The 21071-nt window shown below is 41.0% G+C and overlaps 1 protein-coding gene across 3 annotated transcripts in view; it reads right to left on the bottom strand.

Annotated features, from left to right (window-relative positions):
* Positions 1–21071, bottom strand: part of pdlim4 (PDZ and LIM domain 4) — a 45827-nt gene that overhangs the window by 7978 nt on the left and 16778 nt on the right. For all 3 annotated transcript variants that reach the window (XM_040150006.1, XM_040150007.1, XM_040150004.1), the window contains exons 3-5: positions 17822–17903; positions 5323–5582; positions 3910–4067 (exon numbers count right to left, since the gene is read on the bottom strand). In XM_040150006.1, the coding sequence (XP_040005940.1) occupies positions 3910–4067; positions 5323–5582; positions 17822–17903 (500 nt within the window). The remainder of the gene's footprint in view (positions 1–3909; positions 4068–5322; positions 5583–17821; positions 17904–21071) is intronic.

Here is a 21071-nt window from a genome sequence, read left to right as displayed (position 1 = left end):
TCTGAATGGAATGTTCCCTTTCCCTTTCTTTGAAAACTTCATAACCAGAATAAAATTTCTCTGCAGTGGGTTTAAAGGGGAACATTACTGATGTGATGTTTATCTCCATCACTTTATCTCTCTGTGTTGTGGTCACGACTACAGAGAAGTGTAATCACATTCAGAATGGTGCATTGGGGTAATTCCATTTAACTTCCCATATGGCTCTTTTGACAAAGTGAGCTAAAAGCATTTCAAGATTTAATTTCATAATCAAGAAGGCAATCAAAAAGAGAAGATGATGGATGTCCTAATTCACAGAGGTCTTATTCTGACAAAGGACACAGCTTGCTTCCCTCCTGAGCACTTTCTATGTACTGAAACTGGGTTTTGTGGCCATCACTCATCACTGTTGTGCTGAGCTATCTGCTGAAAAAATAACCCCAGCGGCTGATGGAAAACCATTTCTCTGGCACTAATGTTTATTTCTTTTTCCAACTGTTAAAGAGACATGTCATCTCAAGTCCGTCTTCCCCTTTAGATTCACCTCAAATTATCATTAATGAAGGCGGAAAACATAAAGTATCATCTGCAACAGAGCAATCCTTCACATTCAAAAGGAAACTATTTTGATTTCTGTGCATTCAAAACATACAGAAATTGTTCGGTTCACGGGTAAAGGCTTATTTGTTAGCCTATCACTAGGTAATACCTTGACATGTTATGGAAAAAAAGAAACCCTCATATTGATACAATAGGTACAACTTTCTATAATCAATCCATCTGGGTGATAATACTTTAAACACCCTAACTTACCATCAGTATTTAACAGTCATTCCGCCCCTCTTCTATGGACATTGCTATTGAATCATGGTGAAGCCCAAGGAATTCTGGGTAAACTGACACTTTTGTTTGCTTTAACTTTAAAAGCCCCCGAAGGTCAAAATGGCCTCTACAGGGGGCTCCTTCAAAATGGGACCAACTATGGTGATTTAAAAGCCTGACAGCAAGAAATGCATTCAAAACAGGATGATTTTATTTCAACCTGAGCGTCAAACTTGTTCCGCTGTTAATTTGACTTGTTCCTTCTTTGATGTGCAGTTAAAAAGCAACAACCAAGGGTCGGACTTTGGTAACATCTGCGGCAGGATTTCATTCTCTCACACAGATTAAGTGACAGCGCCAAACATTAACGCAGAGACAGGTAGCTTTTTAAAATGATCCCGATGTAAACCTGAGGTTCGTAAAGTTCCTTTCATCAAGGACTTAGCCTGTCAATCAACCTGTCAGTCACCCAAGCTGAAAGGCCACTGACAGCGGACAAACAGAGGTTCCTTTTAATCTCTTTAATCCATCAGCAGTGCTACTTACTCTCTCTCCCTCCATCCCCGTTTGTCTGTCATTAGCATCTGTCTTTTTCTTTAACCGTCCCCGTCTCTCGTTGCTTTGAGGGTAATATAAGCGCTAAATGAAGTTTGAAGCAGTCTGGCGGCGCTCCGAGGCCTCACTGCAGGAGCAGTCAGCGCTGTTCCCTGCGCTGTGGATTATCCTGTCGGTTTCTCACATCAAAGACTGACCCAGGGGTGTGATAACCTAGAGGGAAGTTTTCACTCTTGCCCAGGGAAAGTAATATTCTACAGGCAAAGAAAATCAGTCATCGCTTTATTGTAAAATATGAGAAACTGAGGCTTTTCCATTTGAATGGCATTGTTATATGTACTGGCCAAAGATAATGATTTGGAGAGTCAACATTGTTATCTGTTTCTTTAAATAGACAGATATATCATAACTATTAAATATATCAGGATTACATCACAGATATCAAGGATGTCATACACAGGGTATATTACTGGTGCTATTATTGTTATTGTTTCAGAGAAGAGATATAGGTTTTTTTTTTCTCAATAGTTTTTTAAAGTTTTTTCTGTTTCATACACTGTCAAAAGTAAATATCAGGGGCCCGTTTCACAAAAGCAATTTGCGAGCCGTGCTTACACGCAAAAAGTGCCAGGAACCCATTTCACAAATGACTGTCTCTGCGAGCCCCCCCCCCCCAATGTATGAGATGCAAGTATGGTTTTAGTTAAAAGTGTCAAAATTCAAGCAAGAGTAAATGATCTCAAGTTGCAAGGCGCAGCTTGCATTTTGCAACTTTTGGTAAATGGGCCCCAGGAGGACACATTAACTACAAGTTTTTGTTGTTTTGTTGCATGAAAATGTTCAAATTACTACCAAGTATTAGCCATCATTAGGTTCTCTAACAAAAAACATCTGTACCAGCGCTGGCATCCAAAACCCACATCAGTCAAACCAGAGAATGTGAACTCTCTCTGAGCATAAAAAAGCCATTGCTAAATTTTTGGAGGGGGGTTCTCTAATGTAAGTGAGAATTAAGAGTTCACATTGATGAGTTTATGACAAAATACATACACCACAACACATTAAAACCATTATTTACACATGGAAATTGTTACCAAGCATACATGCTGAAATTTGACACTGCAGATTCATACATTCACAGCTGGTAACACTCCAGTAATAGTAATAAGGGTTAAAGGACTTTCTCAAGGACGCCTCAGCCGTAGTTGCTGAGGTTGAGAAAAAAAACATTAATCATTGGCTATCCGTGCTAACAGGTCATAAGCCAACTTCTCTGAAGCCCATGCTATTTCCACTTTAACATACCAACACACTTGGCTTTCGATTACTACCTTCACAACTTTTGCCCTGCTTTAGTGACAAGGAATCTGAAGAGAAGGTTTTGGTTCCGGGGATTATCCTTCCTCTGCTGCTGTCAGCATCACATGATTCCTCCTCAAAAGTTGGAATGGTAAGCGGTCAGAAGGCAGACAGGAAAACCATATTTCTCACTTTATTGTCCTTTGTGAAGTTGTTTTTGCAGTAAATTGCCTTATCAAAACTTCCCTCCCCTGTTCATCCCTACATGACCTATTTAAAATACTTGCTCTTTCTCCTGCTCCCTCCGTCTCCTGTTTTCTCTCATTCTGACTCTCTCTTCCTCTCTCCCTCTCCCTCCCTAACCCTATCCTTGCTGTCTCTGCCTTTCTATATAAGGAAAACTATGCCAGTTAGACAGAAGAGTTCAAAACAGTCACAGAGAAGCTGCCTGAGCAAGATGTTCCTTTGGCTGGAGTCAGCCTCATCTGCACAGGAGGAAATATTTACTCAGAAGTTGCCAAGTGTATCAGAGTCGCATTAGCTGACATTATATTATTTCAGAATAACAGAAATACAATATTTGAGGACATGAGTTTGTGGGTGATGTGTTAGTGTGGCCTCTAGTCAAAAAAAAAAAAAAAAAAAATTGTATGCAGGCACCATTAGGGCCAATCACTGACAAAATGCACCATTGCACAGCACACTAAATTCAATCCATAGCATATAGTGGTATTGCATTTATGTCCTTTCAATCTTCCACTGTGGTCAATTAGTGTAATTTATTCAACAGGACACCACAGCAGCAAAAAGTGTCATCTCTCCATACGCTGTGAAAAAGAATCAGTGGGTACATGCTGATCACTCCTTATAGTGTGAAGACGAATCACCGCAAAGTTTTGTCAAAATCAAACCAGAGATATCATCTAAAATATGTTTTTGTACGAGAGATTAAAAGAGCCAATCCTGCTAACACTGAAAACAAGATCAAACTCGTGTTCTCTGTACGATACATTAAAATTCCAGCTGGTAATATTACAAATATTGAAAACAGTTCAGACAAATCGAGTGAGATTATTATATTATTTACATTCTAGCTTTTCACTATACACTTATTGGTTATGGTAGTTTCCCTGTTCCTGAGAGAAGTGGCATGACGTGCATGAAGCGTAGCCTGCAGTGGAACCACATGCATTTTTTTCTCTCCAGGCATAATGGAGGAACGCAAACACACCCAAACACAGAAACCCCTACCTCCGTCCTCAGCCTCAAGGATTCCCTGGAGATATTTGAAGGAGCCAGACTGTTTGGGTTCAGAGGCGGGCTCCTCGTAGTCCTGAAGCATCTTGTAGACGTCTGACTGTGTGTCGAAACCATTAGGGCCCACAGGGGAGTGTATGGGAGGCTCTGGGCTGAAGGAGACGAGAGATACAGGATACAGCAAGATACGGTATTACTGCAATGGAATGTGATTGATGATGACTAGATAACAGGTGACGAAAAAAAAAAAACACATTAGTTTCCTTTAGTAATCAGTCAAGAAAACATTGGGGTGGGATTTTGTCTCTTCTGCGGAGTCTAATGTGGCCACTACATCTTTTAGACAGGTGTTGTCATGATGTGATGTTTGACGGAGGAAGGAATGAAAGGAGGTGAAGTAACCTAAACAAAAAGATAAAAGAACAGATGACAGTTGCAAGATTTTCCTTTAACTGAGACAACAGAAAAGGACGCACAGAGGGAAAAACAGATGTGTATACTTTCTCTACATATGATTCCACAGGCATGAAGTCTTAATCACCAAAGCTATGGTTCTGCATGTTCATCCATCCATCAAGTTATTCACAAACCTCCCAGGATGGCTCACGTTCATTTGATACATTCAACGCTCTGGGAGATGAGAAGGGCTGCTGACAGATGTGTTCAGCCCTGACACACGTAACTGCATGTTTGTCTCTGGATTCCCCACCATGAGTCTGAAGTTAGCGCTTCACTGCAGCCTGTCTGTGTGTGTGTGTATATGAGTGTCTGTGAGAGAGAAAGCCTGAGTTAGTGAGAGTGACACTGAGCGAGAGACAGAGAGAAAGAATGGCAGGAGATGGGCAGTGTTGAAATGGTGTTTAAATGTGTCCTTGTCTCTCTCTCTCTGTGTGTGTGTGTGTGTGTGTGTGTGTGTGTGTGTGTGTGTGTGTGTGTGTGTGTGTGTGTGTGTGTGTGTGTGTGTGTGTGTTTAACAGCCCACTCCAGGGGAATTCTAGGAGCGCTGGAGAGGATGTTCACTGGGAGACTAAACTCACACATTTATTGCCCGCTTGAGGGGATGCACAACAACAAATGGCTTTTCCGGATCACATGGCCATCTGTACGCATCCAAAGTGTGTGTGTGTGTCTGTTTCTGTGTGTGCATCTGTTGTTGAGTGTCTTCATTTTTTTATTTATTTACTCCAATCTGTATTGTTTTATTGAAGTTTGTAATAATCAGTATAAACACCAATATATTTCCATATTTCCCTTTAGGGGAGAGAGAAAATCTGAAAACAGTGAGCCTTAGAGTAAGTATTGGCTAATCTACTTATCCTGCCAAAACTAGAAAATGCGGCTGAAGACCCGTTCGTTTATGTTTTACTCTCCATGCACCCCCTAGAACCCAGAGATTGGTTGACTCACCTATGTGTGGTGCTGAGGCTGAGACCCCCCATCTTGCTTGGCAGAGATCTGTCTCCGTTGCTGCCAGCATAAAGTCCGGCTGGGTTGTTGTACGGAGCGTGCCCGGTTCCATTTCCGTATCCATAGCTGTGGCCGTTGTTGGGTCTGGAGTGTCCGTTATTCAGGTGAGTGGGCTGGGTAGCCTGCGGGGACTGGGGTTCCGGGGTGTATGAGGGTTTACGGCTGTAACCGCCATATCCGCTGGTGATGGGACGGAAATTCTAAAAAGACAAAACAAAAAACAAGGATACATCTAAAGAAAAACAGGAAGAAATAAAAAAATAGCATGTTATGCCAGATTTTTACGGTTTAAAACTTATGTAATTACAGAGAAAGAGAAGACGCTTGTTAGATGAGAGGAAAACTTTATGTTAGGAGGATGAAAAAAAGGGTAATTGATTTATTACAGACTGCACCATTATGTTTTGGTTCAGGAAATGAGAGTAAAAAGAGACAGTAACGAGGAAACAAGACCAGTGGTGCCCTGACTAGAAAACCACAATTCTTCAGAGGCGAAAAGAGTGGTTATTCCCAAATGAGGCTTTGCATGGGTGAGGTTTGGGAGAAAAAGCTTTTTCCACTTCATTTCTGCTTTCCCCTCTTTAACAGTAAGGCTTATTAAGAAGGAGCTTGCATTAGATTTCCTGCAGATGTTTCTGTCAAAACAAATTAACTTGTGTGGTGTAAATATTGAAAAAATGCTTTGTTTTTTTCCCCTGGCCGCTTCTTCTATGAATTGAATAGTTTATGGAAGCTGACAGAGCTGATATACTGTACAAGATCCAATTATTATCTTTCTGACATGCTGTAGCAGACTTTTACATTCTTGCCACATAGCTGCTCTGCTGGAACTGTTTACAAGAACCTGCTGGACTAATGCAGGACAGATGCACAGACACCTACACTTACAACAGTGTATACGCAGTCAGTGTGTTTATCCTGAGGTCGACGCCCTTTTCATGCATTTGCAAAAACTCCAGCGACATCATCGGGCAGCTCGGTGTTTACAATGGCTATCAGCACACTTGAGCGATAATGCTAAGTGCCAGCCTGGCTCGTCCATCTCAGAGACTGAACTCTGCAGATAAGGCTTTATTGCATGGCTTGAAATGATGTCAGCGCCTCTGATAGTGTTTTGTGACTTTGAATTTTAGAGATAGCCCGCAGTTTTGGATGATGAAACATGGCTGCACTTGATCATAAGTTTAGACTATAAACATTTCAGCTCAGACACAGTCACTTGTTTACAAGTTAAGCTATGCAGCAGGATGAGAGAGGAGTCATTCTCGGTCAGACTGTTGTAACTATGAGCCACTGGAATGAGCGTGTAGTGTGTGCATGCATGTGTGTGAGGGTGTGTGTGGCTGTGCGTTCTGGGCTAGTTTAATGTGCCTTAGCCACAGGAGGTGGAGGTTCACAGCCGCTCCAGACAGGACCCCTGTCATTTCAACAGATGGGTCTGCTAGATGTCATCCTGTCCTCGGCCCTTGCCAGGACCACACACACACACACACACACACACACACACACACACACACACACACACACACACACACACACACACACACACACACACACACGCACCCACACACACAGTTCTGTAATCAGCACTTTTGAGCATGCCTGAGACCTCCTCTTCATCTATGCCAACAAGGCCACATCTTGAACTTGGAGAAGTGCCCTGTCATTGCCCTGCCTCCTGCACTTAAGACAGATGACTTTCAAGAAATTTAAAACCACTTCTTCCCACTCTCCCCAAAACCTCAGGCAGTAAAGATGAATGAATCCAGAAAGCCTTGGGACAAAATACTAGCAGATAGCCATCTATGGTTCAAGTTCAGAGAAACAGGCTGAGGAATCAGTGCTCAATGCAGCTTCACCCCAAGAGCCAAACCCTGTTTGGGCAGGATCTCAGAAACACCCAGCTCTCTGTTGCTTCCTCTTCAAGTAAACAAGACACTCTGAAGCCTGGTTCTCACTACAGGACCAAACAGGCCAAACCAGAATCTACTTGTTATCTTTAGCCCTATTTGTACAGATGGTGGACCACGTGACTTTGATTAAAATTTTTTTGTGAAACATACTGAGTTCGCAAGGAATAACATTTTACTTCTGATTAATAATACTGACAATGGGGAGAGTGCAAGGTTAGCTGAAGATGTGTCCCTGGTGCTGATTTACACATCCTGTTTCTTTGGACTTGGGACATCCACTTTAATGATCACTTTATCTCACGACTTGCTTTCCCACCTCACTGCTCAAGACACTTCCCTCCCTCCACCATAAGAATATGTTCTCTAGTTTCTTAAGCCATACAAATTTCAGATGAGATGTTTTGCTGACAGGTGACAGGTTGCCTTTTTGAACCTAACTATCTTTTATTTCACTGCCGATTCATCTTACGTTTTTCAATTTCCCGAGAACATGCCCCGAACTGGAAAGGTGAAGTTCTTTAGAATAAATCACTGCTCCTCGGCAATCAGTACAATAACGGTGTCACCGAAAGGCAAGCTTATTCATGCCTGTGTTTAGAGAACAGAGGAGCCAAGTGGAGGAAAATCCCTGAGAGTGTATTACTTGACACACTCGTGCAGTGGCATGACAGTAAAAACATTACATTTATGACTCATAATCTGTACAAACATGACACGTGAAGGAGGACAGGTAATCACATGCTAACATATAGGGTTTTATGGTTAAAAGAGAAATAAAGGACAGAAAAAAGCAAAACATCTTGGATTTTTGACTTGAGGGGAAATGACCCTGAAGAAGAAAGTTAGTTTTATTTGCATAGCTCTTGCATAGATTGAGGGTAGATTCCCCAAAGCTACATTAACTGCTACTGGCAAAACACACCAGCATTTTCCAGCATGAGTCCAGCATTGATATAGTATTCTTTAAGTAAAACTGATACTTCATACACTGCTGGGTATCTTAATCTATAATAATACACTATAATTTATTTGTTCACGATAGTAATAATAATGAGTCTGCAAACTAACTAGCTGCTGCTGTCCAATAAATGTAGTATAATGTGCAATATTTGCCTCCAAAAATGTACTGGAGTAGAAGTATAAAGTAATATGAAATGGAATTATGCATCATGTACAAGTACTTCATAGGGCTGTTACTTTTTATTTGAAACTGGATTCGGTTCAGATATGGTACGTGAATTCAATTCAACTAGTTTGAATGAATTATGTGCCAGTTTGACTTTGTTCAAACTGGATTTTTTAAAAATGTAACAGCTCTAATACCTCAAAAACAGGAAGAAATCAGTCCGAGAAGAGGCAAAATGATAAATTCCTTCACTCCCCCCAGTCCCAGTTCCGACAAATTAAGGAAATTTTTAACTGTCAGACCCATATTGGTATCTTGCAAAGACAAATACAGCTCTTGAAAGTGTAAAAATGGGGATTTTTCATGCAAGTACAGCAACTGAGTACCACTGCTTTAGGTAGATTTCCCTGTAGTCAGCAGTAAGTACATGTTCAACCATTGTCACACTCACTCTACTGCCTGAGATGGTGTGACTCCTCTGTTTCCCCCATCCCCAACCATTCCTTTTGTCTTTCTTACTCATAACACTCTTTCCTCACTGGCTTTGCACGTCCGTTGCCCAGATATTTGCTTTGGCCGGATGACAGATTTATAAGGCAGCACATCTGGTGCTTGCCTTATAAAAATGCCAGTTTGGTAACATTCAGGACCTATAAGTGCTTTCAAGTGGCTCTAAAGGTATGGTGACTTGGTTTCTTTCTATTACGAAAATCAGCTGTAAGCCAACTGTCTCATTAAAAGGATTTATTTGACCTTTTCCCGTCTGGACTACATACAGGTTTAATGGAGATTCTTAAGGTGACAGTCACGTTAATCTGGTGGATGCCTTAAAACCCTCATTCCCCTAGTAACCTTATCCTGTTTTCCCAACATAGTCAATTTAGAATGAATATCAACGGCTTCAGTCTATGTCCAACAGAAAGTCAACAAAACAAGACTGTTGAAAAAGGCCATCTGAGAGATCATCTATTTCCTAATTTCTCTCTCTTGAGAATGGCTACTCTTTCATTTTCTCCCAAATCTAGACTGCATTCCTCCTAGCTCAGAGGAAGAGAAACTTTGAAATGGGGGAAAAAAGAAAGAAAGAGAAGGAGAAAGAGAACAAAAAGCCGTAACTAGAGTATTTATGAGAACCACCATTGTCTACCACTGTATGGTCATAAATTCAAGCTGCCATCTGATTTCACTGACCTGTTTTACAATGGTAACCAAGCATGGCTAATGGTTCAGGATGACTATGTATGTCTGTATGTACGTGCCAAAGAAGGACAAAATGACACAAAGAAAGACAGATAAATGGAATAAAAGTTTATTTTTTTATGTGCATATACCTCTGAATGTGATAGTAGACTATGTTATATTGAACCAAGGTGCTTTCAGCCAAGAGGAACAGAGTTCCTCCATTCATCAACCTGACTAAGTCTCCCTGATTAAGAAGGGCTTGAATGGTAGAAGACTGCAGTTTCAGCTCCGGTACCTCATTCCGCAACCACAGTTTGGTCAGAGGAGGGTAGACAGACGAGAGGAGGAGGGGCTGAGAAGGAGAAAAAGGTGGAGGACCCTAATTGAAATCATATGCCTCTCTTTAACTGAGGACCGAGACCTCAGCCTGCCTGCCTCACCAGAGACACGAATTCATGACAAAATACACCCACACACACACACACGCACACGCACAGCGACTCCTTCGCTTCTGCCTCCTGCATGGTTTAATCCCTCTGGACCTTCGAAATTAAGCTTTTCACATGGTGCTCTGCACCACTAAGCAAACACAAACCAGCCCTTTATGGCTCCCTAGGCCTGGCCCTGGGTGCCTCGCAGGGACGAGAGACAGACGGGCCAGAGAGGGGGGTGGCTGAGAGCTGAGGTGGAGTGGGGGAAGCGGTGGAATCTGGGGTTCTAATGTATGTAAAATGTATTGTATCAATTTCCACTTTTAAATAAAGCCATTAAACTTTTTCTTCCATACTGACTTTGCCAATTCATCAATGGTTTGAATTAAATGTGTTGTGATGTAGCCAATTACAGCATTATAATACAGCTTTAAAGTTTCAGGTGAAAGCTGTTTAATTTCAAGTCTGACCAATAATGAGAAAGTACCAAAATGATTAGGTTTGGTCTAAATGTATGTTGTAGAGAAAGCCACCTGGGTTAAAGTAAGCTACCTACCTTCTGAGTATGAAGTAGAGTAAAAGGTGATGTAGGAAAATGCAATATTATTATTTTGATGACTGCAGAGATGGTCTAATTAGATGTAGAAGCTGTAAATAATGTTGAGTGGAGGAAAACTGGCAATTATTAAAATTGTGAAAGGGATTTTTTATTTTTTTTATTTTAATGTTTAAGTTGTCAGTTAACGAGCAGTTTCCTTAGTTGCTAACAGGCAAATAATTTCATACAGTTTATTACATATTAAATTGTTTAAAAACAATGTGTCTTTTGTGGAGCAGTTTATACATTAACAGTGTTAAATGAAAGCGGACGGTGCAACACAGTAATTAATCTACGACAGCCTCCTCCATTTTGGACTTTCTCTCTCTTCGATCCCTCAAAGTTCAGTACGGTCAAGATGGTTTCCTATTGGTTCACTGAGTTGAAATCAGAGTGAAAGCTTTCATGGATTTACACACAAGCAAAGGCAATAATAGCAGCAATGCTGTTGGAATTAATTTCAGTTTTACAGGACAGTGTGACCGAGCCGTAAGACTGCTAAACTATAGTAAGTATAATGGGTTTAACACTGAGGTATCTCTGCAAAATATAGTTTACAGTTTAGGTAACTATTTTCACACTTGGCCTTAATTGTATGGTTGCCTGTGCTTTCTTTTGTTCCTCTCATATCCCCACTTCTCAGTAAATTCAATTCTCAATTTAGCTGGTTGATAAGCATGACCAAAACTATAAGGGTACAAGCTGACTTATATACAGTTCCTTGTTGTTTCAGGGATTAGGGATCTGTGTCACTTGGCCTGCTACTACTGGCACACAGACCCAGAAAAACAGCCGAAAATGAATGGGTGGATGGAGGATAAAAATGGAAATCTTCCTTTAATCCTGTTGAGAAAAGGTTGCTCTAAATCTCAATGAGCCTGGGTGGCTGCAGCCTCCCTGGTCCCTTTTATCCCTGTAGTGAGTGCTCTCAGTGACCCTATCCGCTCCCCAGCATGCTGACAGCCAAGCAGAGCAGGGGAGGCTCCATTAGGAAAACCCAAAGACTGATTTGGACATTTCTGGGATTACTGGCTGATTAGTGAACACAAACAACCAAATAAGTGAGGTCACAGGTCTGTGAGCTAAAAGGCCCGCTGTGTGAATGAATGAGGAGCTGCTAAAAAAAAAAAAAAAAAAAGCTTCAATGCTTCACTGGTCTGAGATTTCCTGGCAGGGGATTAAGTAGCAGTGAGCCCAGTAAACATATTTTGGCACCCTATGAGAATACTCTAAACCTGGGTTTATTGTTAAGACCCATTCAGGATCTCTATGATATAAATGTAAATACATGTTTTGCACAAAATCGAACTGGTCTGGTCCACCATTTATTATTCCTTAGTGTAAATATGCATCTTTGACAAATTCAATTTAAAGATATTTAAAAACAACTGCTTTGTTCCATTCTTTAAAAAAAATTGGTATCATGCACATTTTTTTTCAGAAGCAAAATTCAATTCCAAGCAGTAAAGGACTTACTGTGTCTGAAAGTCATGCAAAGACTCTTTCTGTCAGCTCCTATTAATGTAAGCTTGGAGAATTCAGCTTCAGCTGCCAGCTCCTGGGCTGAGGCTGGAAGCCTTGGTGACGTGTGATCCAGACCTCTCAGCTTCCGCATTGTTAAGCCTCATTCTTTCCACGGGGCCATAGTGCTCGGCCACAACAGCTATCACTTTAATAACAGGGTATCTGCCAGAAATGGCATTCTGGTATGGCTTGCCAAAAAATACTGTTTGACTTTAGCACTGACCAATAGGCCATTCTCACCTACTTGAGGCTGCCACTGTGTAATTTCAGGGAAAGAATTTTGAAAACCTGAGATGTCAGTAACTGATGGTATTACTTTAACATTGAATAAAACTGTTCCAAAAGTAAAACTGACGACCAAAAGGCTAAAACACAGATGTAAGATCAGATAACCATTTCCAAGCCCGAGAGGCATTTCTCTCTAAAACTGTCTTTCTCATTGGAAAAAGGTTCAGATTTAAGATACTTTGCATGCTGTTGTACTCAGAACTGTCAACATACTGTCCTTAAATCAAATAAATTCCAAGAAATACTTTGATTTTGCTTTGATTTGTTTAAGTACTGTTTTCTAAGACCACTAGTCATTATCATAGGAAAAGGACCTCCCAAAAAGCCTGATGTAGTCCTCCATCTTGAAAATGGCAAAAAGTGATAATTTGCTGATTTGACCACTCATAGTTGAAGACTTCTGATGAAAATACTGTATCTGGTGTGTTCGATAACAACTAGGATGTCTTAGAGCAACTAAACAAGGGCATGAAAACTCAACTGTTTTTGTCCAAAAGAGTAGATTATTAATCACTCTGTAGATTTGAAAAAAAAAAAAAAAATCAGATCAGTAAAAAGATTTGTTGTCACCAACAATGTACTGTAGTTTCCAAATTTTGACCTAAGCGGTCACATCTGTTCAAATGCACATCAGTGCACAGATTAGAAAGGGATCACATCACATCACTTGATTCTGACTGTCTCCAGTTAAGGTTTTGATTAAAAGTGAAGCTGGTTCTCTACTTGACACAAAGGATTAACAGCACCCACTGTTGATACACGACACACAGATAGGATAACCATGGGGGAAAAATGTGGAGTGCATCTAAAAACGCACAGGCTTCTGACGGGAAAAAAAGGTGATTATAGTTGAGCAAAAATGCCACAATAGACATCAGAATAAAGTTCAAATTTACAGGTTTTTGTTACTAGTTTAATTTCCCAAATACAGTAAATGGTTAAAAAAATATGTGTACACAATGAGGAATTTAGTTTTTTCCAGCCTCCAAAGGTGGGCATGACAGAAAAAGTCAGAGTCATTGCTGGTTCGGGTGGAGATACAGATGATTCAGAGCACTATTTTCAGCTTGGTACTGCCTTTACATCCTCTCTCTCTTAAATGCAACCAATTCTTTTGAATGAAATTTGGAAACCATTTGAAACGTCTAATTACAACTCATTTGTCTTCCTAGAACTACACGATGGAGCAAAATTTGGTTGTCAAAACTATACATGCACTTCATGCAGTTCTACGTATGACACCTCATCATTATCTCATTCCTGCCACCCCTTTTTATCAAATTATTTCCATTTCAGGAAATTGCGTATGACATCTGGTGGACAATCTTGCCAAGAAAGGGGTTCCAAGTTCCTTGGAAACGCATCACACATTTCCACCAAGTTCCCAAAAACAGATCAAAGAAACACTCTAAAAGTCTTTGTAAAAACAGTCACATCAAAAGCATCAAATCACACACTTATATCCAAAAATACAACATTTCCTCATCAACTTTTATGACAATATCCCATGTTCCCTAGGTGAAAGGAAACACCTCATAACTTCCATGTGTCACTTCCTGGTCAGTAGCTAATCCCACAAGTGAGACAGGAATTTCTAACTAGGCCAGTTGGTCAAGAACAAGAAGCTTATGATGAAAAATAGAAATGTTAAATACAGACTGTCCTGAAGCATGCTGTCATTGGAGTCATTACTATTCGGATACTTTTTATTACACTCAAGTGGTGAAATTTCTGCAAGAAAAAAAATGCTTTGCCTTCTGATGTTCCTTTCTCAATATGCTTAGTTAACTGACACAATCTGTTTTATATAAAAAAACAAACAAACCCATGACTGCCTATGTAGGCCAGAAAATTGTGTGGTCACTTCCAGAGGAATTTGTTTATACATAAGCTAAAGTGTCCTGGTGTGCCTCTTTGGTTTCGCTTCTCACCCTGCTAGCTAAAGCGTACTGCTGCAGCATGAGTCGTAATGGTTTAGGTCACGGCAAATAGCAGAGGTAAGTTTTGGATGACAGACACATTGCTTCAGATCTTTGCCAGCACCATCAGAAATTGTGTTGTCATCCTCATCTAGTGATTTGATTCAGTTAATTTTTGCTCATGCTGTCTAAACTGGCTCATCACTGGAGGAATTATGTGTCATGTAGTTCAGTTTGGATTTGGTTCAACCGGTGTCAGAGAGGCCCTGGTGCATTTATTGTCTCCAAGGTGTCTGAGGAACAATCACTATTGTATTGTGTCAGCATAGCCTTTCAAGGTGTAGCTGAATACAGCAGGAAACAAAGAAAGAGAGAGCCTTGTTTTTTTTATGTTACCCCAGGGAGCAGATGTTTCTTCTTTCCGTGCAAAGAAGAATTCACCTGAGCATGAAGCTAAAGTGGCCCTGACTTAGTGGTTTCCAGGCGTCCAGGTTCACTTCATTAAACGAGAGGCCAGGGAACATCTTTAGACTTCAGTGAGGGAGAGAGGAAGAACTGGATAAGATGTTAAAGAGATACAGAGAGAGGCAAATGGGAGACTTGGAGAGCATGAAAGAGACAGATTTGCTACTCTTGTATTACCCACAGGCAAAGCCGTCATGTCATGCACGTCCTCTCATTCAGGTTTGGTATTTCCTCGTGTTAATCAAAGCGGGATCCGAGCTGGTGCTGAGATTGTGAGCTGAAGACTGTCTCAGCGGAGTTCTGCCCATTTGCTGGACATAGAAGGCTTGCTTGCTTGCTTAAACATTAATTTACACTTCACACATGCTTATACTGTGGCCACCCACCAAAGGAATACATGGCAGGCTCCAATTTCTTAAGTTTATTTGTAGCTATTTAACTAATGGTTAGATCTGTTTTCGAGAGAGTTATTTTACCATAGAGTTATGCATTGTGCACTGACTTAGAACACTGGTTGAACTTTGTTAGAGATGCCCTTTTAAAATTTTCATTAATGGACATCTGATCAGAACAAGTGGACATGGTATAAAACACGCTAAAATCCATGTAACACTTAAGCTTAATTTGGGTGTATAACACATTTATAATGCCAAAAAAGCAGCAGCGCAACAGATACGTTTACTGATCGTTCATTTCAGAGTAAAAGACCCCTGGGAAGCCAATAGTATACGGATAGCTACAACGAGAAATCGTCTTATGAGAACTCTGATCCCACAACCACAAATAACCCTGATTAATTACATACGGTAAAGCCTCTTTCAATTTTGTCTCCATCACTGAAAACAATACTTTCCTGTAAGGTGTCGAACTCCCATTGATGAGTGGACGCATAGATTTCACTTCAAGTCTTTGTGTTACTGTTCCACCCTTTTTAAAAAAGAATGCCCTACCTCAGCGAGGGCTGAGAGACACACAGATCAGTCCTTACTCCCCAACCACAGCACAATACTTGACAAATGGATATCTCTCACATGTCTGAGCCACAATATGCTCATTGTCTGTCTCTTTCACTCACACACTCTCCATACTCACAGCATGTCGGCAAGCACACACACACACACACACACACACACACACACACACACACACACACACACACACACACACACACACACACACACACACACACACACACACACACACACACACACACACACACACACACACACACACATCTCCTATTCTCTCCCTGCTCAGAAACCTGTTGGCCTGCCAGCACTGGAAAATTTGGAAAAGATCATCTGCTAGAGTTCATCATGCTTTGAATATCCGTTTGGCAGCTTCTACGATTGGACAACAATCAAGATACTATTTCAAAACCATTCCAGTTAACAGTTGGATGCCTTAGCTCATTTATAATCATGTGAATGATAGTGTCCATGCAATTTACAGACAAATGTTGTGCCTGTTTCCATGGATTCTCTTTATGATATAAACAGACTGAGAGGACTGGGGTCTCACACCCAGCAAATTGTACTTTTTAAGTTATGGCCCCAAATGTGAATTAGCGTCTCTTATGCCGCTGTACTAAGTAGTGAAGAACCCTAATCAAAAGCAGAAAATTTCAAAGTACTAGGTCCAACTATAAAGAGAGTATGACATAAATCAGACCAGAGAAATGTGCTGCTGAATCACCACCAGCAGTCTCCTGTGTATTAAGGTGGCCGCTAGAGTGGTTTGCCTACAGGGTTATATATGCATAGTTGAGTCAAAGAATTAGATTTAAATGATAAACTGGCGTCTCATTCAGGATTAGTGAATACTGAATGAGCTGGATTTAAACGGTCATTTCGCATAAATCACAGAAAACAAACATTTCTTACCAAATGTGGTATCAAGCCATGCAAATAGTTTTGTTTTAATGTGATGTGGCTTTGAGATATCTATCTCGGAGATCTACAAAATTTTCACTGGGTCTGTGGATTATCCTAAGCAATCACGACATTATTTTGAAATGCAGTTTTTACATGCGTTGAGATAATGAAATTCCATTAAATTCCATTGTATTGGCACTCTCATTGGTGGATATCGTACAGGTTGGTAAACGTCCCATTCATATTTCCCACAGATAATGTTACGTGACTCACAGTCGGAGCACTACGATTTGCGTGAATTAGACACTCTGACTGCTCCACAAAAAATATAGTGCCCGTTTCTTTAATTAAAAGGTGAAATCATCCAGTCACGATCTTATAGTTCTGCTACATGTACTACTAACGGCGGGAAGAAGCTTAAGACTTCCATGTTGAGAAAACATCTGCCTGAAAACAATCTGCAGCTTAAATCAAGATTTGGATGAATTGTGGTGCTGCTTGTTCACAAGTTCAACAACAAAGCATTTTGAATTTGCTACTGTCTTGATTCGTGCCTCTCATTTACTTCTTCTAAACAACAATGGCAGCCAAGGCTCATGGGTATTGTAGTATTTGGACCTGTCTGCCATGGCAGACTGATGGACAAAATATGACTTCACACCCATGGGATCATTACAGTATCTGGGAGATTGTGTTTTTATAACATTGGGGAAATTTGAAATTGGAATACAGAATGGGAAAAAACACTCCAGCTTCTCAACTCTATTTGAAACACAAATGTTTGTTTTTTGTTTTTTTCCAAGTATGGAATTTTCTTTTCTCACCTCTAGGCCAGAGACAGAAAATCATATTAAATGGAGGTCCAAGAGTCAATCAAAGGCTTGACCATTTGACTTCACTGATTAGATCTTTCTCTCATTTGTGGGCTGGTGAGTAATTTCTTTGAATTTTAGTATTTTTGAACCCAAGCCTGACTGAAATCTGAGAAGAGAAACCCTGTGCTGGCAGCATGAGAAACTCAGGCAGATCAGTCCTGACAGCATCCCAGTGGGCGTGAATTAAAATCTAAAGAAACAGTGCAACTTGTTCTTCGGTAAATCCAGAGTAAACAGTGGTTACCTGTGAGTCAGGCTCCGTGTAAGGGCTTGTCTTGCCATCTTCACTAACAGTTGGCGACCACACTCCTTCTCCTGATCCCGACCTGAAAGACAAGACCCATGAGAGAAAGAGCGAGAGTCTTAGATAAATCTTGTGCCATCTAACACCCGAGCACTAAAGCATTCAGTCATTTCTGCTGAGAAGCACAGATTTTGCGTTCCACAGAAGATCCTTTGCATAAAGTGTAATTATTTCTGAACGTGAATGTTGCAATGAGTTAAAGACACTATTTACTTTAATCTCTTAGAATTACTGTAAACTGGGGAAGATGACAACTTTAGCATCACATGCTATCCAATAACTGCAGGTCCGCTGTACATTCCAAAGCACTCACATATAGCTACAGTTAACAAATCATTTACCGTACTCGTAGCTTTGTGCGAGTGAGCATGTATGTACTGCATGTGGTTGCGGATCTGTACAATTGGCAGGTTTTGCACATTAGGAATGGGATAAAGCTACATTCTGGCCGCCTCCCACCGGTACAAAGATAAAAAGGCATCATCACATCATAACTCCATCGTATGAACTATCGAATCTTTGGAAGAGCACACTGCAGTCTGGGCAACGCACTTTCAAAAGCGGTGATTACTGGATTACTGGTATTTTAGATTTCCCCCCCCTGTTGGGATCATCATTGATGGACTCCAGTTGCACATACTTAAAAAACAACACATGACTTATGACTGGCAGCAATAATAAAATATATTATTTACAGCACTGCTGAATGGGCCTACTGTGCTTGCATCACAGGGCTCCTCATAATTTATTTCATTCTTTAAAAAGGCAGAGAATTAAATGCTTTGGTGAACTTAAGGATGTGCAACTTGTTCCTTCTCATTGTGATTCATCCCCAGCGACAACACTAACAATTCAAATGCATTGCTGTTTCACTTTCAAGTTACATGTTGAAATAGTGGCGGTAGAATGTCATATAAAAAGATCTCAGGAGACTTCTTCAGTTCATCACATGCTTGTTGCCATGGTGTGGGCTGTTAATTGGGAAAGCATCCAGCTGCCAAAAGGGTAACACCAGGACATCACTCAGTAACTACAGTAGGACACCATGTTTCTTTGTGTGTGTGTGTGTGTGTGTGTGTGTGTGTGTGTGTGTGTGTGTGTGCGCGCGCTTTTCTTTACCAAGTTCCCCTTTATTCATTAACACCTCTTTCCACAGAGAGATAAAAACTATTAACTTTGTGTGTTTGTGTGTGTGTGTGTGTGCGCGCATGGATTTGTCAACCCCACAGGGTGGGGAGATGACGTCTACAGAGATGAGGTCATCATGCTGCAGCTGGCACGGCGTTGGCTGAGCTTAGGCAATGCTTCAGATATGAACCACGGAGGTGTTGCTATCAAGGACGTTCTTATGAAGCGCAGACGGTCTGGCGGACGAGCAACAGCTATTGCGTAGGATGGCCCTCCTCACTCCCTCCTCCCCTTTGCCAATTCCTCCACGATCCAGGGACAGAAAGCCTTCATGTTTTGAGACTGTTTGGTTTCGATGGTTACCGCACAAATAGCCTATTGAAAAGAATGAAAGTTCAGTCTGAAGTGGCCTGTTTGAATTGACATTTTGAATGTGCAGGACAGAAAGATGAAATTTACTCTCCATCCATCACAGTGGAGTTAGGAATGCCGAGGCGTGAGTGGAAACTGAGAGACAGGCCATCTTGAGATTTGCAGTGTTACACTGTTGCGCTTTTTATGTTAAAGGTCAGTCTGGAGACGGACTTCAGTTACGTACTTGTTATAACTAGCTGTTATTTGAGTTATTAGGCTTCATGCTTACAACTGCATGTAATCTCACACTTCAGATATTAAGCAATGGACATATCTAGTTTTATGTTCCGCCAGGAAGGAGAACTCTTTCGGAATATCTCAAATGTAAGGCAACATAAATAGCCACAGCAGACAAAGATATTGTCTGTTACAATATTATTGACAGCAAAGGCAATAAACGTATCATAAGAATCATAAAAGGGAAGAACAAGGCACAAAAAACCCATAAAACTTAGCCACAGAGGACTGAATACTAATGGATTCATGACAAAAACATATTAAAGTAAAAATACAAAAGGAACAGAAACGACAACACACACAGAGAAAGTAGCACAGAGAGAGGAAAGTCTCAGGTCATCATAACGACTTTTCTATTCTTTCCTTTGGTCATATTTTCCCCCGCAAGGTTTCATTTCCTGATTGGGGAGATCTGGTTTTTTGAGCAGTGGATGAGTTTACTTTGGCTGCACAGGATCACCATGTTCGAGGAGGAGCATGGGACAGACAGCTGAAAACCAAGTGCCCTCAAATTAAGGTGCGGCTGATCATGGAACATTTCAGGGTTCAGTTAAAGAGTCTTGCCCCGCTTCGTCAAACCTATCTAAACAAGGACAGTTTTCAGCCCTATCATACATCAGATACCAAGACTTTAGACTTTAAGTGCTTTCTCCTCAGTTGGTAAGAGGAGACAGTCCCAGCTTAAAGAGCAGTTACTGGGGTCTCGTCAGTAGACCTGAGGGGGTCACTTGGAAAAATCAGCATCTGGGTGACCACAAGATCAACGGAAGAAGGAAAAGAGGTTGGAGAATTGTGGTCTCCCCCTTCCCCCTTTTTTGCAAAAAAGCCTCTTAAACTCCATTGACGCTGCGTTTATAACCACCACCAAAAAGATACCTTGGGAGTGCATGAGAGGAATGACTAGATGAAGAGATGAAGGAGAGGAAGGCAGCAGTGCTGGTAGCGGCATGTGTGTGAGTTGGTTCCTTTGGAGGTCTCTTTTTGTCTTTTTCCCAACTGGAGTCCTGTGTTCCTTTGGTCCCACGCAGCCTCGTGCATAATTCCTCAGCTGTGAGTCACAGGTCGTGGAGTCAAAGCGAGACAGCAGGGGCAAATCCTGCACCAGAGTGGTCTGACTCTGTGTCTTTTCTCTGTTGTTTTCTCTGATTCCTCCTGAATCCTCCGCCCTGTATTTTGTTTTGATTTTACTCTCCAGATCATGACCAGATTTGTGTTTCTCCGCCAACAGGACTCAGATATGCATTCTTACTACATGCATTACACAACACCTAAACTCCTGATCCTAGCCTTACCCCTTACTACTGCATGTCTAACCTTAACCTTTACCTACACCTAAAAGCAATCCCAACTGACACCTTGATCCAAATCGTAACTACTGTACAAATAGTCCTAGAAACAAGCTAAAACTGCT

This window comes from Xiphias gladius, chromosome 17 (assembly GCF_016859285.1).
Source record: "Xiphias gladius isolate SHS-SW01 ecotype Sanya breed wild chromosome 17, ASM1685928v1, whole genome shotgun sequence".
NCBI classification, from domain to species: domain Eukaryota; kingdom Metazoa; phylum Chordata; class Actinopteri; order Istiophoriformes; family Xiphiidae; genus Xiphias; species Xiphias gladius.
The sequence above is the reverse complement of the archived record's forward strand: the minus strand, read 5'-3'. Positions and strand labels throughout refer to the sequence as shown.